Genomic DNA, 26,802 nt, shown 5'->3' on the forward strand with positions numbered 1-26,802 from the left:
GCACCAAGACCCTGTCATCCACATGGCTCAGAATAAAAGGGAGAAAAGAAAGAAAGAATGAAAAATAAATAAAATAAAATAAAAGTTATAAAAATAAAAAATATTTACAAGGTAATTAAAAAGAAAAGAAAAAAGGAAAGAGAGAGCAACCAAACCAAAAAACAAATCCAGCAATGATAACAAGCACTAAAAACTATACTAAAAAAAATTAAGAAAAAACGGACAGACAGAACCCCAGGACAAATGGTAAAAGCAAAGCTATACAGACAAAATCACACACAAAAGCGTACACATACACACGCACAAAAAGAGAAAAAGGAAAAATATGTATATATTGTTGCTCCCAAAGTCCACTGCCTCAATTTGGGATGATTCGTTGTCTATTCAGGTCTTCCACAGATGCAGGGTACATCAAGTTGATTGTGGAGATTTAATCCACTGCTCCTGAGGCCGCTGGGAGAGATTTCCCTTTCTCTTCTTTGTTCGCACAGCTCCTGGGGTTCAGCTTTGGATTTGGCTCCGCCTCTGCGTGTAGGTCGCCTGAGGGCGTCTGTTCCCCCGCTCAGACAGGGCGGGGTTAAAGTATCAGCTGATTAGGGGGCTCTGGCTCACTCAGGTCGGGGGGGAGGGAGGGTACGGAATGCGGGGCGACCCTGCGGCGGCAGAGGCCAGAGTTACGTTGCAACAGCCTGAGGCGTGCCATGCGTTCTCCCGGGGAAGTTGTCCCTGGATCACGGGACCCTGGCAGTGGCGGGATGCACTGGCTCCTGGGAGGGGAGGTGTGGATAGTGACCTGTGCTTGCACACAGGCTTCTTGGTCGCCGGAGTAGCGGCCTTAGCATTTCATGCCTGTCTCTGGGGTCTGCTCTGTTAGCCGCGGCTCGCACCCGTTTCTGGAGCTCGTTTAGGTGGTGCTCTGAATCCCCTCTTCTCGTGCACCCCAAAACAATGGTATCTTGCCTCTTTGGCAGCTCCAGACTTTTTCCTGGACTCCCTCCCGGCTAGCTGTGGCTCACTAGCCCCCTTCAGGCTGTGATCACGCAGCCAACCCCAGTCCTCTCCTTGGGATCCGACCTCTGAAGCTGGAGCCTCAGCTCCCAGCCCCCGCCCACCCCGGCGGGGGAGCAGACAAGCCTCTCGGGCTGGTGAGTGCTGGTCGGCACCCATCCTCTGTGCGGGAATCTCTCTGCTTTGCCCTCTGCACCCCTATTGCTGTGCTCTCCTCCGTGGCTCCGAAGCTTCCCCCCCCACCACCCTCGTGTCCACCAGTGAAGGGCCTTTCTAGTGTGTGGAAACCTTTCCTCCTTCACAGCTCCCTCCCACTGGTGCAGGTCCTGTCCCTATTCTTTTGTCCCTGTTTTTTCTTTTTTCTTTTGCCCTACCCAGGTACGTGGGGAGTTTCTTGCCTTTTGGGAGGTCTGAGTTCTTCTGCCAGCATTCAGTATGTGTTCTGTAGGAGTTGTTCCACATGTAGATGTATTTCTGATGTATTTGTGGGGAGGAAGGTGATCTCCATGTCTTACTCTTCTGCCATCTTGAAACTCTCCCAAATTTCTTTCTTAAGTGTCTGTTTTTACTGGATTTTTAGCCAGTACTCAATTTAGTGAGCCAACATTTCATCAAATTGCTTTAGTTAATAGACTCCAGGTAAAAATAAATGAACTTTAAAAAGATAGCATTTGCAACTGCCTGTTTCCACGTATTTATATGAGGTACCTAGAGTAATCAAATTCATAGAAAGAAAAAGTAGCATGGTGGGGACTTCCCTGGCGGTCCAGTGGTTAAGACTCTGCACTTCCACTGCAGGGGGCATGGATTTGATCCCTGGTTGGGGAACTAAAATTCTACATGCCATGCCCAAAAAAACATGGCCCCACCCCAAAAAATGAAAAACTAAACCCAAAACAAAAAGCAAACAAACAAACCAGAAAGGAGCATGGTGGTTGTTGCCGTGGGGTGGAGTGGGGAATTGTTGTTTAATGGGTATAGAGTTTCAGTTGCAGGATGAGAAGAATTCTAGAGATTGGTTGCATAAGTAAACTGTACAGTTAAAAATGGTCAAGAGGGTACATTTTATGTTATATGTATCTTACCACAATTAAAGAAAATTAAAAAGAGGGGAAAAAGATAGCACCTGCAATAATGTTAAAAAACATCAAATTCCTAGGAGTGAATCTGTCAAAGGATTTACAAGCCCTCTGTGCTAAAATCTACAAAACATTATTAAGAGAAATTAATGAAGACCTAAATAGAGGAATATGCTATGTTCGTGGGGGGCTCAATATTTAAAAATTTCAAGTCTCCTCAAATTAACCTACATTATCAATGCAATCCGTAACAAAATCCCAGCGCTTGATTTTTGTTGTTGCTGTTGCTGTTGTTTTTTCTGGTTTTGTGGAACTCAAGCTGAGTTTAAAATTCATATGGAAATGTGAAAGGCTAAGAATAGCGAAGTCAGTCATGAAGAACAGAATTGGAGTACTTCCACTGGCAGATACCAAGACTTATTATAAAGCTATATCAATTAAGGCAGAGCTTAGCCTGTTGTGGTTCTTGGACTGGCAGCCTCAGCTTCGCCTGGGAGCTTGTTAGAAACGGAATTTCTCCGGCTCCACTTCACACCCTGTTGAATCAGCATCTCTGGGGTTGGGGCCAAGGGGTCTGTGTTTTAACCATCTCTCTAGATTATTCTTATGCACTTGAAAGTTTGAGAAACACTGAATTAAGACGTTTTGACACGAGGAAATACAGACTAACTAGCGGAACAGATAGAGAGTCCAAAAACAGAGCCATACATACACAGTTCATCTGACTTATGTCAAATCTGGCGTTGCAGTGCAGTGGGGAAAGGGGTAGGCTTTTCAATACATGGTACTAGATGATTTATATACATATGGAAAAAAGCCACCTTAACCCCTGTATCATACTAGATATACAAAAAATCAATTCCAAATGGAATATGTGGAAGTAAAAAGCAAAACTGTAAAGTTTTTAGAGGAAAACTACAGGAGAACATCTTTGAGACCTTAGGACGATCAAAAAGGACAATAAAGCTCTAACCATAAAACAAAAAACGATAAACTGGATGACTAGTATTATTATTATTATTTTTTTTAATTTTTATTTATTTATTTATTTTTGGCTGTGTTGGGTCTTCGTTTCTGTGCGAGGGCTTTCTCTAGTTGCGGCAAGTGAGGGCCACTCTTCATCGCGGTGCGCGGGCCTCTCACTATCGTGACCTCTCTTGTTGCGGAGCACAGGCTCCAGACGCGCAGGCTCAGTAGTTGTGGCTCACGGGCCTAGTTGCTCTGCAGCATGTGGGATCTTCCCAGACCAGGGCTCGAACCCGTGTCCCCTGCATTAGCAGGCAGATTCTCAACCACTGCGCCACCAGGGAAGCCCGGATGACTAGTATTATTAAACACTTTAAATATCAAAAGATACTGTTAATATTTGTAAAGCACTTAGACCAGTGCCTTGCCAGCACGAGTATGTGTTGTGTATTTGTCAAATAAGAAGAATATGTTACCCTCTTCCAACAAAAAGACAGGGGGGCTTGTGTTCAGAAAATATAAAGAATATTTAACAAATCATCAAGAAAAAATTTTTTTTAATTGATTTATTTTATTTATTTATTTTTGGCTGCATTGGGTCTTCGTTGCTGTGTGTGGGCTTTTTCTAGTTGCGGTGAGCGGGGGCTACTCTTCGTTGCGGCGCGGTGGCTTCTCTTGTTGTGGAGCACGGGCTCTAGGTGCGCGGGCTTCAGTAGTTGTGCCTGGCCTTCAGTAGTTGTGGCTCGCGGGCTCTAGAGCGCAGGCTCAGTAGTTGTGGCACACGGCTTAGTTGCTCCATGGCATGTGGAATCTTCCCAGACCAGGGCTCAAACTCGTGTCCCCTGCATTGGCAGGCGGATTCTTAACCACTGTGCCACCAGGGAAGCCCAAGAAAATTTTTGACAACCCAATAGTAAACAGCAGGCAAAGGACTTCAATAGGGACTTAAAAGAGAGGCATTAAAATGGTAATTAACATATTAAAAGGTGCACAACTTTATTAACCAGTAGAGAAATGCAAATTCGTTAGAGAAGTGAAAATTAACCATAATGGAATACTACTAAATACCCACCAGAATGGCTAAAATGTAAAAAATAGACAATATTGAGTGTTGCAAGGTTGTAACGTAACAAGGACTCTCTAATGTTTCTAATAAGAGTGTAAAGTGGATTTTTAGAAGATTGGGTGTATTCATGAAAGCTAAATACTCTGACCTAGCAATTTCACTCCTAAGTATATGTCCAACAGAAATACTTGTACATGTTCACCTAAAATGATGGCACATTCTGATAACACATCTAGAATGTTCATAGCACATTTGTAATAGCTCCAGATTGGAAACTACCTAAATGCCCATTAGCAGGATAATGGTTAAATAAATTGTATATTGCAGTGAAATATTATTTAGCAATAAAATGAACATTCTTCAACTATATAGAGCATTAAAGCATGTATGTCCTGTTTAATTTTCTTTTTCTTTACCTAATGTCTCATATTCTGACTGATTTTTACCTTGTGGGCAGCAGTGTTGTGTAAGATATATTAAACACAGCCTATCTGCAGTTACCTCCTTTTAGAAAGACTTTCCCAAGTCTGTATATCTCCCAGCCAAACAAATATAAGATAAATGCATTCTTCAGTGATATCATTATCCAGTCAGTTCCTTCTTTAAAGCTTTTCAAATGTCTGTTTTTCAGATTGCATTTTACTTTCAGTGTTTAGTGAGAATGTTTTGCTTGAGCTTCACATAAAAGTCTCAAACTCTTGTTCTCATGCCAGCATAGAAAACAGTCTGAGTTGGTAGTTTTCCGAGGAAAATATCTCCCCGCTTTGGTATGCAAACCTTTTAAAGCTAGGCTTTAACTGACAAGCCCACGGCCTGTGCTGGCCCATGTGCCATGATGTTATTGGTGTAAAGTGACCGTGTGGCTGGGGACTGTGGGGGAGGACAGAGTTTTCCTCCACGCTCTTAGGGTTCCAGACTGGGTCCGAAAATTAAACTGACAAAGACAGATTAACAGGAAAAAAGTGCACACATTTACTTAATAGAGATTTTGTGTGACACGGGAGTCTTCATAAGGAAATGAAGACCTGATGAAACAGTTCAACCTGAGTATTTTTGTGCTAGGTTTGAAGAAGTGTGGGCAGTCGTGGAGGAGTATGATAGTTCAAAGGTAAGGGTGGTAAACTGGGAGAAACTTAGTAAGGCCTGCTTGTTGGGATTCTTCTCAGGGTCCCTTTGTCTTCAGAGATAAGGATGCACCTTTCCTCTGGGTATAGGGAAGGCACCTCTCATGAGAGTTTTATGACCTGTTTCAGGAGAAAAGGGCAGTGGGAAGGTCGGAGTGATCTTCCTGCTTCGGCTGTTTTCTCAGACTCCTTCAGCTTAAAATGCTCTGTATGCCCAGGTGCCATATTTTGGGGGTAGCTGATGGTTAGGGCCATCACCTGTGCCCACTCTGGATGGTGCGTTCCTGCTGAGGGTGAGAGAAAGCATTATAGGAGGAGAAATCCCAGAGGGGACCACATGTGCTTTTTAGCAGGTACTCTCAGAGGCTTGTTAAGTGTTACCTATTCATGCTTATTTAATCCTCACAGGTTTGTGAGAGATGGGAGTTACTACTCCTATGTTAGAGAGGAGGAAAATGAGATCCTAAGAGGTCAGGTGGCTTCCCAAGGTCACCCAACTAATCACCTCACTTGGTGGAGCTGGGATTCTGATCAAGCTCTGGCTGACTTGGAGATTATCCCCACTGTTCTACAGAGCCATTTCCTCAGTGCTCTTCCATCCTGTCATGAGGTTACTGAGACAGTCCCTTTAATAAAATGAAGAGAAAACAGGCAACCCAGTGTAGGTAGTAGAATCAGTGTGCAGATTTACTTATTTCATGTCTTCTGTTTCATCATGTATATATTTATAGTGCCATATAACTGTATTCCAAGGAGATAAAAATATTTTAATTTGCAAACTTAGTTATAGAAGAATTAGGTTACTTAATAGTCATTGCATTAGAATGTAAGTTCTCTGAGGGCAGGGACCTTGTCTGTCTTGCTCGCTACTTTGTCCCTGGGGCCTCGTGCACACTGCCTTGCACAGAGTAGGCGCTCAAGTGAATTAATGAATGAACACATTTCAGTAAGAATTTATTCTTCTGATTCTCCTTCTCCCTTATTTGCGTATTCTTTGTTTACTCCTCTTCTTCCACTTCCCTTTAATAGAGCAGTTTCCTAAAGTTCTTTACTGAGTCCTCTTCTTACATTACTCTACCAGTGTTTCCTGGGTACTGTCATCCACTTCCTTGGAGAAAGTGTTAAGAAAACAATGTAAATATGTTCTGCGGCCATAAAAAAGTGAAATCTTGCCATTTGCGACAACATGGGTGGATCTAGAGGGTATTATGCTAAGTGAAATAAGTCAGACAGAGAAAGATTGCATGATCTTACTTATATGGTGAATCTAAAAAACAAAACAAGCAAATAAACAAAACAAGATGAAAACAGACTCACAGATTCAAAGAAACGGGTGGTTGCCAGAAAGTGAAGTGGGGTGGGCGAAATAGGTAACGGAGATTAAGAGTTACAAACATCCAGTTACAGAATAAAATAAGTCATGGGGAATATATTGATAATATACAACGTGAGGAATATGGTCAATAATATTGTAATAATTTTGTATGGGAAAAGATGGTTACTGGACTTATTGTGGTGATCACTTTATAATGTATGCAAATATCAAATCATTATGTAGTACTCTTTTTTTTTTATAATTTTTTAATTTTTGGCTGCGTTGGGTCGTTGTTGCTGTGCGTGGGCTTTCTCTAGATGCGGGGAGCAGGGGCTACTCTTCCTTGCAGTGCGTGAGCTTCTCATTGCAGTGGCTTCTCTTGTTGCGGAGCATGGACTCTAGGCGCGCGGGCTCAGTAGTCGTGGCTTGCGGGCTCTAGAGGGCAGGCTCAGTAGTTGTGGCGCACGGGCTTAGTTGCTCTGAGGCATGTGGGATTTTCCTGGACCAGGGCTCGAACCCGTGTCCCCTGCATTGGCAGGCAGATTCTTTTTTTTTTTTTTTTTTTTAAACATCTTTATTGAAGTATAATTGCTTTACAATGGTGTGCTAGCTTCTGCTTTACAACAAAGTGAATCAGTTACACATATACATATGTTGCCATATCTCTTCCCTCTTGCATCTCCCTCCCTCCCACCCTCCCTATCCCACCCCTCTAGGTGGTCACAAAGCACCGAGCTGATCTCCCTGTGCTATGCGGCTGCTTCCCACTAGTTATCTATTTTACATTTGGTAGTGTATATATGTCCATGACACTCTCTCACCCTGTCACATCTCACCCCTCCCCCTCCCCATATCCTCAAGTCCATTCTCTAGTAGGTCTGTGTCTTTATTCCCATCTTGCCACTAGGTTCTTCATGACCTCTTTTTTTTTTTTTTTTTTCCCTTAGATTCCATATATATGTGTTAGCATACTGTATTTGTTTTTCTCTTTCTGACTTACTTCACTCTGTATGACAGACTCTAACTCCATCCACCTCATTACAAACACCTCCATTTCATTTCTTTTTATGGCTGAGTAATATTCCATTGTATATATGTGCCACATCTTCTTTATCCATTCATCCGATGATGGACACCTAGGTTGCTTCCATGTCCTGGCTATTGTAAACAGAGCTGCAATGAATATTTTGGTACATGACTCTTTCTGAATTATGGTTTTCTCAGGGTATATGCCCAGTAGTGGGATTGCTGGGTCATATGGTAGTTCTATTTTTAGTTTTTTAAGGAACCTCCATACTGTTCTCCATAGTGGCTGTATCAATTTACATTCCCACCAACAGTGCAAGAGTGTTCCCTTTTCTCCACACCCTCTCCAGCATTTATTGTTTCTAGATTTTTTGATGATGGCCATTCTGACCGGTGTGAGATGATACCTCATTGTAGTTTTGATTTGCATTTCTCTAATGATTAATGATGTTGAGCATTCTTTCATGTGTCTGTTGGCAATCTGTATCTCTTCTTTGGAGAAATGTCTATTTAGGTCTTCTGCCCATTTTTGGATTGAGTTGTTTGTTTTTTTGTTATTGAGCTGCATGAGCTGCTTGTAAATCTTGGAGATTAATCCTTTGTCCGTTGCTTCATTTGCAAATATTTTCTCCCATTCTGAGGGTTGTCTTTTGGTCTTGTTTATGGTTTCCTTTGCTGTGCAAAAGCTTTTAAGTTTCATTAGGTCCCATTTGTTTATTTGTGTTTTTATTTCCATTTCTCTAGGACCTGGGTCAAAAAGGATCTTGCTGTGACTTATGTCATACAGTGTTCTGCCTATGTTTTCCTCTAAGAGTTTGATAGTGTCTGGCCTTACACTTAGGTCTTTAATCCATTTTGAGTTTATTTTTGTGTATGGTGTTAGGAAGTGTTCTAATTTCATACTTTTACATGTACCTGTCCAATTTTCCCAGCACCACTTATTGAAGAGGCTGTCTTTTCTCCACTGTATATGCTTGCCTCCTTTATCAAAGATAAGGTGACCATATGTGCGTGGGCTTATCTCTGGGCTTTCTATCCTGTTCCATTGATCTATATTTCTGTTTTTGTGCCAGTACCAAACTGTCTTGATTACTGTAGCTTTGTAATATAGTCTGAAGTCAGGGAGCCTGATTCCTGCAGCTCCATTTTTCGTTCTCAAGATTGCTTTGGCTATTCGGGGTCTTTTGTGTTTCCATACAAATTGTGAAATTTTTTGTTCTAGTTCTGTGAAAAATGCCAGTGGTAGTTTGATAGGGATTGCATTGAATCTGTAGATTGCTTTGGGTAGCAGAGTCATTTTCACGATGTTTATTCTTCCAATCCAAGAACATGGTATATCTCTCCATCTATTTGTATCATCTTTAATTTCTTTCATCAGTGTCCTATAATTTTCTGCATACAGGTCTTTTGTCTCCTTAGGTAGGTTTATTCCTAGGTATTTTATTCTTTTTGTTGCAATGGTAAACGGGAGTGTTTTCTTAATTTCACTTTCAGATTTTTCATCATTAGTATACAGGAATGCAAGAGATTTCTGTGCATTAATTTTGTATCCTGCTACTTTACCAAATTCATTGATTAGCTCTAGTAGTTTTCTGGTAGCATCTTTTGGATTCTCTATGTATAGTATCATGTCATCTGCAAACAGTGACAGCTTTACTTCTTCTTTTCCGATTTGGATTCCTTTTATTTCTTTTTCGTCTCTGATTGCTGTGGCTAACACTTCCAAAACTATGTTGAATAATAGTGGTGAGAGTGGGCAACCTTGTCTTGTTCCTGATCTTAGTGGAAATGGTTTCAGTTTTTCACCATTGAGGACAATGTTGGCTGTGGGTTTGTCATATACGGCCTTTATTATGTTGAGGAAAGTTCCCTCTATGCCTACTTTCTGCAGGACTTTTATCATAAATGGGTGTTGAATTTTGTCGAAAGCTTTCTCTGCATCTATTGAGATGATCATATGGTTTTTCTCCTTCAATTTGTTAATATGATGTATCACGTTGATTGATTTGCGTATATTGAAGAATCCTTGCATTCCTGGAATAAACCCCACTTGATCATGGTGTATGATCCTTTTAATGTGCTGTTGGATTCTGTTTGCTAGTATTTTGTTGAGGATTTTTGCATCTATGTTCATCAGTGATATTGGCCTGTAGTTTTCTTTCTTTGTGACATCTTTGCCTGGTTTTGGTATCAGGGTGATGGTGGCCTCGTAGAATGAGTTGGGGAGTGTTCCTCCCTCTGCAATATTTTGGAAGAGTTTGAGAAGGATAGGTGTTAGCTCTTCTCTAAATGTTTGATAGAATTCGCCTGTGAAGCCATCTGGTCCTGGGCTTTTGTGTGTTGGAAGATTTTTAATCACAGTTTCAATTTCAGTGCTTGTGATTGGTCTGTTCATATTTTCTATGTCTTCCTGGTCCAGTCTCGGCAGGTTGTGCATTTCTAAGAATCTGTCCATTTCTTCCAGGTTGTCCATTTTATTAGCATAGAGTTGCTTGTAGTAATCTCTTATGATCGTTTGTATTTCTGCAGTGTCAGTGGTTACTTCTCCTTTTTCATTTCTAATTCTATTAATTTGAGTCTTCTCCCTTTTTCTCTTGATGAGTCTGGCTAATGGTTTATCAATTTTGTTTATCTTCTCAAAGAACCAGCTTTTAGTTTCATTGATTTTTGCTATTGTTTCCTTCATTTCTTTTTCATTTATTTCTGATCTGATCTTTATGATTTCTTTCCTTCTGCTAGCTTTGGGGTTTTTTTGTTCTTCTTTCTCTAATTGCTTTAGGTGCAAGGTTAGGTTGTTTATTCGAGATGTTTCCTGTTTCTTGATGTAGGCTTGTATTGCTATAAACTTCCCTCTTAGAACTGCTTTTGCTGCATCCCATAGGTTTTGGATCGTCGTGTCTCCATTGTCATTTGTTTCTAGTTATTTTTTGATTTCCCCTTTGATTTCTTCAGTGATCACTTCGTTATTAAGTAGTGTATTGTGTAGCCTCCATGTGTTTGTATTTTTTACAGATCTTTTCCTGTAATTGATATCTAGTCTCATAGCGTTGTGGTCGGAAAAGATACTTGATACGATTTCAATTTTTTTAAATTTACCAAGGCTTGATTTGTGACCCAAGATATGATCTATCCTGGAGAATGTTCCATGAGCACTTGAGAAAAATGTGTATTCTGTTGTTTTTGGGTGGAATGTCCTATAAATATCAATTAAGTCCATCTTGTTTAATGTATCCTTTAAAGCTTGTGTTTCCTTATTTATTTTCATTTTGGATGATCTGTCCATTGGTGAAAGTGGGGTGTTAAAGTCCCCTACTATGATTGTGTTACTGTCGATTTCCCCTTTTATGGCTGTTAGTATTTGCCTTATGTATTGAGGTGCTCCTATGTTGGGTGCATAAATATTTACAATTGTTATACCTTCCTCTTGGATCGATCCCTTGATCATTATATAGTGTCCGTCTTTGTCTCTTGTAATTGTCTTTATTTTAAAGTCTATTTTGTCTGATATGAGAATTGCTACTCCAGCTTTCTTTTGATTTCCATTTGCATGGAATATCTTTTTCCATCCCCTCACTTTCAGTCTGTATGTGTCTCTAGGTCTGAAGTGGGTCTCTTGTAGACAGCATATATATGGGTCTTGTTTTTGTATCCATTCAGCCAGTCTGTGTCTTTTGGTGGGAGCATTTAGTCCATTTACATTTAAGGTAATTATCGATATGTATGTTCCTTTTCCCATTTTCTTAAATGTTTTGGGTTTGTTATTGTAGGTGTTTTCCTTCTCTTGTGTTTCTTGCCTAGAGAAGTTCCTTTAGCATTTGTTGTAAAGCTGGTTTGGTGGTGCTGAACTCTCTCAGCTTTTGCTTGTCTGTAAAGGTTTTAATTTCTCCATCAAATCTGAATGAGATCCTTGCTGGGTAGAGTAATCTTGGTTGTAGGTTTTTCTCCTTCATCACTTTAAGTATATCCTGCCACTCCCTTCTGGCTTGCAGCGTTTCTGCTGAAAGATCAGCTGTTAACCTTATGGGGATGCCCTTGTGTGTTATCTGTTGTTTTTCCCTTGCTGCTTTTAATATGTTTTCTTTATATTTAATTTTTGATAGTTTGATTAATATGTGTCTTGGTGTGTTTCTCCTTGGATTTATCCTGTATGGGACTCTCTGTGCTTCCAGGACTTGATTAACTATTTCCTTTCCCATATTAGGGAAGTTTTCAACTATAATCTCTTCAAATATTTTCTCAGTCCCTTTCTTTTTCTCTTCTTCTTCTGGGACCCCTATAATTCGAATGTTGGTGCGTTTAATGTTGTCCCAGAGGTCTCTGAGACTGTCCTCAGTTCTTTTCATTCTTTTTTCTTTATTCTGGTCTGCAGTAGTTATTTCCACCATTTTATCTTCCAGATCACTTATCCGTTCTTCTGCCTCAGTTATTCTGCTATTGATCCCATCTAGAGTATTTTTAATTTCATTTATTGTGCTTGTCATTGTTTCTTGGTTCCTCTTTAGTTCTTCTACGTCCTTGTTAAATGTTTCTTGCATTTTGTCTATTCTATTTCCAAGACTTTGGATCATCCTTACTATCATTATTCTGAATTCTTTTTCAGGTAGACTACCTATTTCCTCTTCATTTGTTAGGTCTGGTGTGTTTTGACCCTGCTCCTTCATCTGCTGTGTGTTTTTCTGTCTTCTCATTTTGCTTATCTTACTGTGTTTGGGGTCTCCTTTTCACAGGCTGCAGGTTTGTAGTTCCTGTTGTTTTTGGTATCTGTCCCCAGTGGCTAAGGTTGGTTCAGTGGGTTGTGTAGGTTTCCTGGTGGAGGGAACTAGTGCCTGTGTTCTGGTGGATGAGGCTGGATGTTGTCTTTCTGGTGGGTTCGTCCACGTCTGGTGGTGTGTTTTGGGGTGTCTGTGGCCTTATTATGATTTTAGGCAGCCTCTCTGTTAATGGATGGGGCTGTGTTCCTCTCTTGCTAGTTGTTTGGCATAGGGTGTCCAGCACTGTAGCTTGCTGGTCATTGAGTGAAGCTGGGTCTTGATGTTGAGATGGAGATCTGTGAGAGATTTTCGCCGTTTGGTATTACGTGGAGCTGGGAGGTCTCTTGTGGACCAGTGTCCTGAAGTTGGCTCTCCTACCTCAGAGGCACAGCCCTGATGCCTGGCTGGAGCACCAAGAGCCTTTCATCCACACGGCTCAGAATAAAAGGGAGAAAAAATGGAAAGAAAGAAAAAAAGAGGATAAAATAAAATAAAATAAAGCAATTATAATAAAAAATAAGAAAAAAAATTATTAAGAGTAAATTTATTAAGAAAAAAATTTTTTTTAATTTTTAAAAATAGATTTATTAATTTTTTATACTAAAATAAGAAAAAATTATTTAGAAAAAATTTATTAAGAAAAAAAATTTTTTAATTTTTTAAAATAAAAAATATGAAAAAACTTATTAAAGATTTTTTTAAAAATAGAAAATAAGGAAAAAATTATTAAGAAAACATTTATTAGGGGAAAAAAAAATTTTTAAGCCAAAAAAAAAAAAAAAAAAAAAACGGACGGACCTAACCCTAGGACTAAGGGTGAGAGCAAAGCTATACAGACAAAATCTCACCCAGAAGCATACACATCTACACTCACAAAAAAAAAAGGAAAAGGGGAAAAGTTAATATATCCTGCTCCCAAAGGCCATCTCCTAAATTTGGGATGATTCGTTGTCTATTCAGGTATTCAACAGATGCAGGCACATCAAGTTGTTTGTGGAGCTTTAATCCGCTGCTTCTGAGGCTGCTGGGAGAGATTTCCCTTTCTCTTCTTTGTTCGTACAGCTCCCGGGGTTCAGCTTTGGATTTGGACCCGCCTCTGCATGTAGGTCCCCTGAGGGCGTCTGTTCCCCGCCCAGACAGAACGGGGTTAAAGGAGCAGCTGATTCGGGGGCTCTGGCTCAGTCAGGCCGGGGGGAGGGAGCGGTACGGAGGAGGCGGGGCGAGCCTGCGGCGGCAGAAGCCGGCGTGACGTTGCAGCAGCCTGAGGCGCGCCGTGCGTTCTCCCGGGGAAGTTGTCCCCTGATCACGGGAGCCTGGCCGTGGCGGGCTGCACAGGCTCCCGGGAGGGGCGGTGTGGAGAATGACCTGTGCTCGCCCACAGGCTGTTTGGTGGCGGCAGCAGCAGCCTTAGCGTCTCATGCCCGTCTCTGGGGTCCGCGCTGATAGCCGCGGCTCGCGCCCGTCTCTGGAGTTCGTTTAAGTGGCGCTCTGAATCCCCTCTCCTTGCACGCCGCGAAACAAAGAGGCAAGAAAAAGTCTCCCGCCTCTTCGGCAGCTGCAGACTTTTTCTCGTGCAGCCTCCCGGCTAGTTGTGGTGCGCTAGACCCTTCAGGCTGTGTTCACGCAGCCAACCCCAGTCCTCTCCCTGGGATCCGACCGAAGCCCGCGCCTCAGCTCCCAGCCCCCGCCCGCCCCGGCGGGTGAGCAGACAAGCCTCTCGGGCTGGTGAGTGCTGCTCGGCGCCGAGCCTCTGTGCGGGAATCTCTCCGTTTTTCCCTCTGCGTCCCTGTTGCTGTGGGATCCGCGCTGATAGCCGCGGCTCGCGCCCGTCTCTGGAGCTCGTTTAGGCGGCGCTCTGAATCCCCTCTCCTTGCGCGCCGCGAAACAAAGAGGCAAGAAAAATTCTCTTGCCTCTTCGGCAGCTGCAGTCTTTTTCCCGGACTCCCTCCCGGCTAGCACCGAAGCCCGAGCCCCAGCTCCCAGGCCCCGCCCGCCCCGGCGGCTGAGCAGACAAGCCTCTCGGGCTGGTGAGTGCTGGTCGGCACCGCTCCTCTGTGCGGGAATCTCCGCTTTGCCCTCCGCACCACTGTGGCTGCGCTCTCCTCCGTGGCTCCGAAGCTTCCCCCCTCTGCTACCCGCAGTCTCTGCCCACGAAGGGGCTTCCTAGTGTGTGGAAACCTTTCCTCCTTCACAGCTCCCTCCCACTGGTGCAGGTCCCGTCCCTATTCTTTTGTCTCTGTTATTTCTTTTTTCTTTTGCCCTACCCAAGTACGTGGGGATTTTCTTGCCTTTTGGGAGGTCTGACGTCTTCTGCCAGCGTTCAGTGGGTGTTCTGTAGGAGCAGTTCCACGTGTAGATGTATTTCTCATGTATCTGTGGGGAGGAAGGTGATCTCCGCGTCTTACTCTTCCGCCATCTTGCCCCTCCCTGGCAGGCAGATTCTTAACCACTGCACCACCAGGGAAGCCCTGTAGTACTCTTGAAACTGATATAATATTGTATGTCAACTATATTTCAGTTACAAAATGAAAATGGTTGAAGCTCATGCATCCCAGTGCAATTTCCAAAAAAAAAAAAAAAAAAAAAAAGATGTTGTTTTGGGGATCAAGACCAAGTATTAGAATCAGCTTTTGCTCCTAATGAAGGTGTGACATTGAGCAAGTGATCTAACCTGTTGGTGCTTCATTCTCGTTTTTTTTTTTTTTTTTTTTCCAAAGGAACTCCTTTATTTACTTATTTATTTATTTATTTATTTTTGGCTGTGTTGGGTCTTCATTTCTGTGCGAGGGCTTTCTCTAGTTGCGGCAAGCGGGGGCCACTCTTCATCGCGGTGCGCGTGCCTCTCACTATCGCGGCCTCTCTTGTTGCGGATGACAGGCTCCAGACACGCAGGCTCAGTAGTTGTGGCTCACGGGCCTAGTTGCTCCGCGGCATGTGGGATCTTCCCAGACCAGGGCTCAAACCCGTGTCCCCTGTATTGGCAGGCAGATTCTCAACCACTGCGCCACCAGGGAAGCCCCACTCTCCTTTTTATTGTAAGAAAGTTGGCAAAGATTTGGAGTTGAAAATTCACATACCTATAGGGGCCAGGCAGGTAATAGAAATGATGGAAGTGAGCTGGGCATGGTACAGTAAGGCGTTGCAGGGACGATGATATAGTTTATATATACTCCATTGAAGGACTTCTTGCTAACTTTTAATGAGAATTTGGAGTTACAAGGGAATTTGACCAAAAACAAATACTTGTATTAGCTTAGCCTACTAGTTCTTAAATTTGGCTATGCCTTAGAATTACCTGGGGAGTGTTTTAAAAAACACCGATGCCCAGATCCTGCTCTCAGGGATCTGATTTACTTTTATTTATTTATTTATTTATGGCTGTGTTGGGTCTTCGTTTCTTTGCGAGGGCTTTCTCTCTAGTTGTGGCAAGTGGGGGCCACTCTTCATCGTGGTGTGCGGGCCTCTCACTATCGCGGCACACAGGCTCCAGACGCACAGGCTCAGTAATTGTGGCTCACGGGCCCAGTTGCTCCGCGGCATGTGGGATCTTCCCAGACCAGGGATCGAACCCGTGTCCCCTGCATTGGCAGGCAGATTCTCAACCACTGTGCCACCAGGGAAGCCCTGATTTACTTTTAAAATACCAAAAGCTTCTCCTTCTAGTGCACAGCTAGGTTATGAATGATTAATTGGACGCTAATTAACTAGGATGTTTTTTATACCTGACTTTCAGAAATAAGCAAATAATCAAGGATGTAGTCAGCTTTCAGACGAATAAGCCTTTTGCCTTTCTTCAAAGCAATCTTCACTGAAAGTTATTGTTGTGAATGATCACTCAGGGACAGCATTGGTTTCCATGTCATCAGCAAAGAGCTTAAGTTGTGTTCATTATACCAGTCAGTCCCTATTGTCTTATAATACATTTTGCCCCTGTTTTCACGCACCCAAAACTTCCACTTTTTCCCCACTACATTTGTGGTCATATTCAGTGGTTTCTACTGCACTCTGTGAACTGATGGTTGGTCACAGCTTTCTCTGGGGCTAGGATTCAGTATGTGCATATTCAAAGTTTTCTTATGAGCCAGTCTTTCTTAAGATGCCCTCTCTAGGATAGCATTTTATCTAAAATTAGAGACTCCCTACCCTAACCAAGACTAGAAAGCATTCTCAAAAATTTTAGAGTGGTTTTCTTAAAGTTTGATTTGCATTTGCATCAGTGGATTAGGATATTTCAGTGAAAGTTACCAGATTTCCAATTATTTGTTTTCGTTTGTGAGTTTGGATGATTTTTAAAAGTTTATTTCAAATTTGAGAAAGATGGCATTTATTTTATTTTATTTTCTCACATTTTTTAATAACTCGTGAGATAAAAAGATTTATTAATTTATGGTATGATATATTCTGCTTACCTTTTTGATTATCTGGAAATATTCTGATTCATTCCTTAAGGAATTTATTCAGTAGAACAGGTCAACTAGGTTAAGTAATGACTCTGCTCAGATGAACACATTCTTCATAAAAAATATTTGAAAGCACATGTTGTCTTTTATTATTTTTCACTGAGATGATTTTCAAATCTGCACTCAGCTCTACCTGATATATTCATTTTGTTATATTCAGAGTGGAATTATCCAGCTTATCCATTCTTTCTGTGGTCTTTTTTTTTTTTTCTTTCTTTCTTTCTTTCTTCCCATCAGTGTTTGCTTTCACAACCCAAGTTCTGGGCCATTCAGACATCAGCTTTGATCCTCCGGACAAAACTTGAGAGAGGAAGCACACGCCGAGTGGAACGGGCAATGAGGCAGACACAGGTAAGAATTAATGTGGCAATTTTTGTTATTCTTCCAGCTCTTTATTGTTATCAATAACCGTACATGTTTGTTGTGAGTATAAAATCATTTTCCTCTAACACGTTTTATTATTGAAGAGTGTTGTTTTAGAGTTTGCTTGGCTCCAAAGCCCAACTCTGTCACTTAGCTGTGTGACCGTAGTATTTAACCTTTCTAAAGGAGAGCCGTTCCGCTACTCAACATTTCTGACGCCAAGTGTGTGGGTCTTTCACACCAAGCATTTCTTCATTTCCTTGTGGACATCAACTGGGTGTCCTACAATTTAATTCAATTCTGACCCTACCTGGAATTAGTGCAGACCCCATAGGTTAAGGGCTAAGTTCCAAAAGACTGCCTCCCACTTCAGATTCCAATCTCAAGTCTTCTACTTCTGACTGACTGGCTATAAATCAGGGGTTCTCACGACCTCCTCCTCACCTCAGGTTTGATAATTTGCTAGAACTGGCTCACAGAACTCAGGGAAACACTTAATTACTATTACTGGTTTATTATAAAGGATGTTATAAAGGATTCAAATGAACAGCCAGATGAAGAGGTATATAGGGCAAGGATCCTGAGCAAAGGAGCTTCTGTCTTTGTGGAGTTTGGGGCGCACTCCCCCTCCCAGAACGTCGGTGCATTTTCCAACATGGGTGCTCTCTGAACCCATTTGTTTTGGGGGTTTTTATGGAGTATCTATTATGTGGGCATGATTGATTAAATCAGTGGCCATTGGTGATTACCTCAATCCCCAAACCTTTTTCCCTCCCCAGACCTTGGGGTGGGGCTGGAAGTTTCAACCCCCCAGTCACATGGTTGGTTCCTCTGACAACCGGCCCCCATCCTCCCAGAGTCACCTCATTGCCATAAGCTCAGGTATGGTGAAAGAGACTTACTATGGATAACAAAAGACACTCTTCTAACCCTACCACTCAGGAAGTTACAAGAGTTTTAGAAGCTCTGTGCTGGGAACCAGAGCTTACATATTTCTTATTATATCACAGCAGCATCACATCCCTAAGTTTCATTTTCATTACCTATATAAGAGGGTAATAATAACTGTACTTATAGCATAGGTTTGTGGTGAGTGGTAAAGAGATAATACAAGAGGTAGTGAAAAAGGTATGCAGTATCACAGGCATAGATTGTATGAGGAAACAAAATTCATCCTAATGCAAAAATATTCACTGATGAACTGGAATAAATAGTCTCTATTCCAAAGTGGTTTTTTTTTTTTTAAACTAATGAAGAATATTTTATTTCTGTGTTTAAAAATATTTCTGATGGACACCTCACTAAGCTTAGAGCACTCTATTGATGCTGCCGGAAATATAATACAAAGTTATTCCTTAGGTTCTGTATCTTTCCTAGCTTTCCAGTTTGAAACCTGCATGATTCTCTGAATTGTGCAGATGATGCTTTTAGATATCAAATAAACAGGATGTGCTTTGCTTGGGGAAAATGGATTTGAAGAAAGAGCCAAATCACCATGCTTTGGCCCTTTGCCCCTGTCTTGGCCTTACTATTTCTGGGGTCTCTTCATCTTGCCATGCAAATGCTACGTGATGAAGAGAGTGGTATACCTTTCTACCTATACAACAGAATGAGGGAGTTGTTATTCCTGCCTCTACGGGGAAAATCAGAGAAAATCTTTTCACTCCCCAACCCAGAAAATTTGGAAATTAGTCAGATCATGGAACAAGATGAATTAGACAAAATTTGTCTAATTTTCTGTCACTTGTTGAGCCATTTACTTCACAATCTGAACTTTTGCCAATTCCTCTGATTCAGAGTTTGATATTACTAATTGTTGAAGTTATTGCATCCCTGAAGAATAAGAGGAAAATGATTTTAAAAATACATGTATACATAAAACAATGTTTTAAAAAAATTCTGTTTTAGTTTCTGTGGAAATGTATTCCCTTCCTCAGCTGTACAAAGTGGTAAAATGATAAAGTGTTAAAGCAGAAAGAAAAATAAGCTAGAAGGAACTCTTAGGGAAAAGCTTAATCTTGTCACATGATAAGTTGAAGAAATACAGGTATGATGAGGTCAGGTGACTTGCCCCAGTTTGCCTGGCTAGTTAATGACAGAGTCTGGACTTTAACTTACACAGTAACAGGCAGTTACACTGAAGGATGCAGACCGGCTTTTTGGTGGGGCTAATGGCGGACTCCGGGAGGGCTCACTCCAAGGAGTACTTCCCAGTACTTCTGCTGTCAGTGTCCTTGTCCCCGCAGTAAACCACAGCCACCCCCCACCTCTGCAGGAGACCCTCCAACACTAGCAGCCATGTGGCTGACAGGGTCTTGGTGCTCCAGCCGGGTGTCAGGCCTGTGCCTCTGAGGTGGGAGAGCTGAGTTCAGGACATTGGTCCACCAGAGACCTCCCGGCTCCACGTAATATCAAATGGCGAAAGCTCTCCCAGAGATCTCCATCTCAATGCTAAGACCCAGCTCAACTCAACGACCAGCAACCTACAGTGCTGGACACCCTGTGCCAAACAACTAGCAAGATAGGAACACAGCCCCACCCCTTAGCAGAGAGGCTGCCTAAAATCATAATAAGGTCACAGACACCCCAAAACAAACCACCTGACACAGTCCTGCCCACCAGAAAGAGAAGATCCAGCCTAATCCACCAGAACACAGGCACTAGTCCCCTCCACCAGGAAGCCTACACAACCCACTGAACCAACCTTAGCCACTGGCGACAGACATGAAAAACAACAGGAACTACAAACTTGCAGCCTGCGAAAAGGAGACCCCAAACACACTAAGTTAAGCAAAATGAGAAGACAGAGAAACACACAGCAGATGAAGGAGCAAGTTAAAAACCCACCAGACCAAACAAATGAAGAGGAAATAGGCAGTCTACCTGAAAAAGAATTCAGAGTAATGATAGTAAAGATGATTCAAAATCTTGGAAATAGAATGAAGAAAATACAAGAAACATTTAAGAAGGACCTAGAAGAACTAAAGTGCAAACAAAAAATGATGAACAACACAATCAATGAAATTAAAAATTCTCTAGAAGGAATCAATAGCAGAATGACTGAGGCAGAAGAATGGATAAGTCACCTGGAAGATAAAATAGTGGAAATAACTACTGCAGAGCAGAATAAAGAAAAAAGAATGAAAAGAATGGAGGACAGTCTCAGAGACCTCTGGGACAACATTAAACACACCAACATTCGAATTATAGGGGTCTCAGAAGAAGAAGAGAAAAAGAAAGGGACTGAGAAAATATTTGAAAAGATTATAGTTGAAAACTTCCCTAATATGGGAAAGGAAATAGTCAATCAAGTCCAGGAAGTAGGCGTAGAGGGAACTTATTTCAACATAATAAAGGCCATATATGACCAACTCACAGCAAACATTGTTCTCAATGGTGAAAAACTGAAACCATTTCCTCTAAGATCAAGAACAAGACAAGGTTGCCCACTCTCACCATTATTATTCAACATAGTTTTGGAAGTTTTAGCCACAGCAATCAGAGAAGAAAAAGAAATAAAAGGAATCCAAATCGGAAAAGAAGAAGTAAAACTGTCACTGTTTGCAGATAACATGATACTATACATGGAGAATCCTAAAGATGCTACCAGAAAAACACTAGAGCTAATCAATGAATTTGGTAGAGTAGCAGGATACAAAATTAATGCACAGAAATCTCTTGCATTCCTATACACTAATGATGAAAAATCTGAAAGAGAAATTATGGAAACACTCCCATTTACCATTGCAACAAAAAGAATAAAATACCTAGGAATAAACCTGCCTAAGGAGACAAAAGACCTGTATGCAGAAAACTATAAGACACTGATGAAAGAAATTAAAGATGATACAAATAGATGGAGAGATATACCATGTTCTTGGATTGGAAGAATCAACATTGTGAAAATGAGTATACTACCCAAAGCAATCTACAGATTCACTGCAGTCCCTATCAAAAAATACCAATGGCTTTTTTTCACAGAACTAGAACAAAAAATTTCACAATTTATATGGAAACACAAAAGACCCTGAATCGCCAAAGCAATCTTCTGAAAGAAAAACGGAGCTGGAGGAATCAGGCTCCCTGACTTCAGACTATACTACAAAGCTACAGTAATCAAGACAGTATGGTACTGGCACAAAAACAGAAGTATACATCAATGGAACAGGATAGAAAGCCCAGAGATGAACCCATGCACATATGGTCACCTTATTTTTGATAAAGGAGGCAAGAATATACAATGGAGAAAAGACAGCCTCTTCAATAAGTGGTGCTGGGAAAATGACAGCTACATGTAAAAGAATGAAATTAGAACACTCCTTAACACCATACACAAAAATAAACTCAAGGGCTTCCCTGGTGGCGCAATGGTTGAGAATCTGCCTGCCAATGCAGGGGACACGGGTTCGAGCCCTGGTCTGGGAAGATCCCACATGCCGTGGAGCAACTGGGCCCGTGAGCCACGATTACTGAGCCTGCGTGTCTGGAGCCTGTGCTCCACAACAAGAGAGGCCGCGATAGAGGCCCGCGCACCGTGATGAAGAGTGGCCCCCGTTTGCCACAACTAGAGAAAGCCCTCACGCAGAAACGAAGACCCAACACAGCCATAAATTAAAAAAAAAAAAAAATCAATGATATTTCACACGTCAGAAAAAAAATTTAATAAAAAAATAAATAAACTCAAAATGGATTAAAGACCTAAATGTAAAGCCAGACACTATAAAACTCTTAGAGGAAAACATAGGCAGAACAATCTATGATATAAATCACAGCAAGATCCTTTTTGACCCAGCTCTTAGAGAAATGGAAATAAAAACAAAATAAACAAATGGGACCTAATGAAACTTAAAAGCATTTGCACAGCAAAGGAAACCATAAACAAGACGAAAAGACAACCCTCAGAATGGGAGAAAATATTTGCAAACGAATCAACTGACAAAGGATTGATCTCCAAAATTTACAAGCAGCTAATGCAGGTCAATATCAAAAAAACAAACAACCCAATTGAAAAATGGGCGGAAGACCTAAGTAGACATTTCTCCAAAGAAGATAAACAGATTGCCAACAAACACATGAAAGAATGCTCAACTTCATTAATCATTAGAGAAATGCAACTCAAAACTACAATGAGATATCATCTCACACTGGTCAGAATGGCCATCATCAAAAAATCTACAAACAGTAAATGTTGGAGAGGGTGTGGAGAAAAGGGAACCCTCTTGCACTGTTGGTGGGAATGTAAATTAATACAGCTAATATGGAGAACAGTGTGGCGGTTCCTTAAAAAACTAAAAATAGAACTACCATACAACTCAGCAATCCCACTGCTGGGCATATACCCTGAGAAAACCGTAATTCAAAAAGATTCAGGTACCACAGTGTTCATTGTAGCTCTGTTTACAATAGCCAGGACATGGAAGCAACCTAAGTGTCCATCGACAGATGAGTGGATAAAGAAGATGTGGCACATATATACAATGGAATATTACTCAGCCATAAAAAGAAACGAAATTGAGTTATTTGTAGTGAGGTGGATGGACCTAGAGTCTGTCATACAGAGTGAAGTAAGTCAGAAAGAAAAAAACAAATACTGTATGCTAACACATATATATGGAATCTAAAGAAAAAAAAATGGTTATGAAGAACCTAGGTGCAGGACAGGAATAAAGACGCAGGCGCAGAGAATGGACTTGAGGACACGGGGAGGGGGAAGGGTGAACTGGGACAAAGTGAGAGAGTGGCATGGACTTATATACACTACCAAATGTAAGATAGATAGCTAGTGGGAAGCAGCCGCATAGCACAGGGAGATCAGCTCGGTGCTTTGTGACCACCTAGAGGGGTGGGATAGGGAGGTTGGGAGGGAGACGCAAGAGGGAGGACATATGGGGATGTATGTATATATATAACTGATTCACTTTGTTATAGAGCAGAAACTAATGCACCATTATGAAGCAATGATACTCCAATAAAGATGTTAAAAAAAAAAAAAAGGTTGCAATGGCTGGTCCTAAAGGTGGCAGATTTGGAAGGGATGTCTAAGTGAGACATGCCAAACTTAGAAAGGGACTGTTGTGTCACACCTAAAGGTAAATAAATCAATATTATAAGATCCACAGAGGAAGAAGGAACTCCAAGTTGAGGGCAGTGCATTAAAAGCACCCTATCTAATGGAAATTTTTCTAGGCTAGAGTTCTTTAATTATTGTATCTTCAGGAGTATGATGATGGTGGTAATGATGAACAAAATAATGTTTATGGAAACGCTGGTTATTTTAGAATTCAGAAGCAGCTTGAATTAAAATATTATATTCTCCAGTATTTATTTATACCCTGCTTTTTACCAGTGGGGTACAAACTACCTATCTATCTATCATGATTCTGCTTCTCCCCCACCCCACCATGCCATGTCTGATCCAAGTCCAAATAATCAATATTTTCTTTATCATAAGATCACATCTTTTTCTTCTTTCCTTTAGTATGATGAAAACAATGTATTATACATATCCAAATATGAAGGAAATTAATTGAAACCACATACATTCAAAGGAACCATCTTACTTATGTCCAATCCAAAAAAACTTGTGCAAACCAAATGTCATCATTGTCTAATAATGTTCATATAAGTGTTAGATAAACTCAGTTCAGTCATTGAGGGTTAATGTTAGGTTACTTTATGTTCATTATTAAGTAATTTTGCTGATGAATTTTAATTACCCAATTATGTTTTAAACCTGTTAATTTAAACTGTGACGGTCTGTCCCTATCCAGGTAGTTGTGCCTCTGAAGATGTTTGCGTGGTAAGAGTTTTTTCCTTCACCCTTGAATTTCTGGGAGGACATTGCATTGAATTGGGAATTTGAGATTGTAGCAGTTTTCTGTTACTGGAGACTGTTCATACTGCCGTTTGACTTTCTTATCTGTGGAAGCTAATTGAGATTTCACAATTTTTAAATGAGTATTTTTAGAACATCTATTTTTTTTTCTTTTTTAACATCTTTATTGGAGTATAATTGCTTTACAGTGGTGTGTTAGTTTCTGCTTTGTAACAAAGTGAATCAGTTATACATATACATATATCCCCATATCTCCTCCCTCTTGCGTCTCCCTCCCACTCTCCCTATCCCACCCCTCTACGTGGTCAAAAAGCACCGAGCTGATCTCCCTGTGCTATGTGACTGCTTCCCACTAGCTATCTATGTTACATTCGGTAGTATATATAAGTCCATGCCACTGTCTCACTTCGTCCCAGCTCACCCTTCCCCCTCCCCGTGTCCTCAAGTCCATTCCCTACGTCTGCGTCTTTATTCCTGTCCTGCACCTAGGTTCTTCATAACCATTTTTTTTTCTTTAGATTCCATATATATGTGTTAGCATACAGTATTTGTTTTTTTCTTTCTGACTTACTTCACTCTGTATGACAGACTGTAGGTCCATCCACCTCACTACAAATAACTCAGTTTCATTTATTTTTATGGCTGAGTAATATTCCATTGTATATATGTGCCACATCTTCTTTATCCATTCATCTGTCAGTGGATGCTTAGGTTGCTTCCATGTCCTGGCGATTGTAAATAGAGCTGCAGTGAACATTGTGGTACATGACTCTTTTTGAATTATGGTTTTCTCACAGTGTATGCCCAGTAGTGGGATTGCTGGGTCGTATGGTAGTTCTGTTTTTAGATTTTAAGGAACCTCCATAAAGAACATCTATTCTTAATACTGTATTTTAGCATTTACTAAATTATATTTTATTTGAAATCCTTTCCATTTTCACAGCTAGAATGTGAGCTTTTTTGAGGGGTCAGGTTCTGTGTGTTACTCACTTTTGTATAGGCACTTATTGGATGTTTGCTGAATACTGAGTGTTGTGTTTATTTATACCCTGCTTTTTACCAATGGAGTATAAAGTACTTACCTATCTATCATCATTCAGCTTCTCCCCCACCCCATCATTTGGCTTCTCCCCCATGCCATGTCTGATCCAAAAAAAAAAAATCAATTTTTTTTTTTTTTTTTCAGTCCTTCCTGGGTCACTCTTTTTTTTTTTTAATTTAATTTTATTTATTTTTTTATATAGCAGGTTCTTATTAGTCATCCATTTTATACACATCAGTATATACATGTCAATCCCAATCTCCCAGTTCATCCCACCACCACCCACACCCCCGCACAGCTTTCCCCGCCTTGGTGTCCATACGTTTGTTCTCTATATCTGTGTCTCTATTTCTGTCCTGCAAACCAGTCCATCTGTACCATTTTTCTAGGTTCCACATATATGTGTTAATATACGATATTTGTTTTTCTCTTTCTGACTTATTTCACTCTGTATGACAGTCTCTAGATCCATCCACATCTCTTCAAATGACCCAATTTCGTTCCTTTTATGGCTGAGTAATATTCCATTGTATATATGTACCACATCTTCTTTATCCATTCATCTGTCGATGGGCATTTAGATTGCTTCCATGACCTGGCTATTGTAAATAGTGCTGCAATGAACATTGGGGTGCATGTGTCTTTTTGAATTATGGTTTTCTCTGGGTATATGCCCAGTAGTGGGATTGCTGGGTCATACAGTAATTCTATTTTTAGTTTTTTAAGGAACCTCCATACTGTTCTCCATAGTGGCTGTATCAGTTTACATTCCCACCAACAGTGCAAGAGGGTTCCCTTTTCTCCACACCCTCTCCAGCATTTGTTGCTTGTAGATTTTCTGATGATGCCCATTCTGACTGGTGTGAGGTGATACCTCATTGTAGTTTTGATGTGCATTTCTCTAATAATTAGTGATGTTGAGCAGCTTTTCATGTGCTTCTTGGCCATCTGTATGTCTTCTTTAGAGAAATGTCTATTTAGGTCTTCTGCCCATTTTTGGATTGGGTTGTTTGTTTCTTTAATATTGAGCTGCATGAGCTGTTTATATATTTTGGAGATTAATCCTTTGTCCGTTGATTTGTTTAGCAAATATTTTCTCCCATTGTGAGGGTTGTCTTTTCGTCTTCTTTATGGTTTCCTTTGCTGTGCAAAAGCTTTGAAGTTTCATTAGGTCCCATTTGTTTATTTTGTTTTTATTTCCATTACTCTAGGAGGTGGATCAAAAAATATCTTGCTGTGATTTATGTCAAAGAGTGTTCTTCCTATGTTTTCCTCTAAGAGTTTTGTAGTGTCTGGTCTTACATTTAGGTCTCGAATCCATTTTGAGTTTATTTTTGTGTATGGTGTTAGGGAGTGTTCTAATTTCATTCTTTTACATGTAGCTGTCCAGTTTTCCCAGCACCACTTATTGAAGAGACTGTCTTTTCTCCATTGTATATTCTTGCCTCTTTTGTCATAGATTAGTTGACCATAGGTGCGTGGGTTTATCTCTGAGCTTTCTATCTTGTTCCATTGATCTATGTTTCTGTTTTTGTGCCAGTACCATATTGTCTTGATTACTGTAGCTTTGTAGTATAGTCTAAAGTCAGGGAGTCTGATTCCTCCAGCTCCGTTTTTTTCCCTCAAGACTGCTTTGTCTATTCAGGGTCTTCTGTGTCTCCATACAAATTTTAAGATTTTTTGTTCTAGTTCTGTAAAAAATGCCATTGGTAATTTGATAGGGAGTGCATTGAATCTGTAGATTGCTTTGGGTAGTATAGTCATTTT

At 40.9% G+C, this 26,802-nt stretch overlaps 1 protein-coding gene across 3 annotated transcripts in view; it reads left to right on the forward strand.

Annotated features, from left to right (window-relative positions):
* Positions 1–26,802, forward strand: part of TTC27 (tetratricopeptide repeat domain 27) — a 188,516-nt gene that overhangs the window by 71,917 nt on the left and 89,797 nt on the right. For all 3 annotated transcript variants that reach the window (XM_061211184.1, XM_061211185.1, XM_061211186.1), the window contains one exon: positions 17,033–17,146. In XM_061211184.1, coding sequence (XP_061067167.1) covers positions 17,033–17,146 — 114 coding nt within the window. The remainder of the gene's footprint in view (positions 1–17,032; positions 17,147–26,802) is intronic.

This window comes from Eubalaena glacialis, chromosome 14, assembly GCF_028564815.1.
Source record: "Eubalaena glacialis isolate mEubGla1 chromosome 14, mEubGla1.1.hap2.+ XY, whole genome shotgun sequence".
Classification (NCBI taxonomy): domain Eukaryota; kingdom Metazoa; phylum Chordata; class Mammalia; order Artiodactyla; family Balaenidae; genus Eubalaena; species Eubalaena glacialis.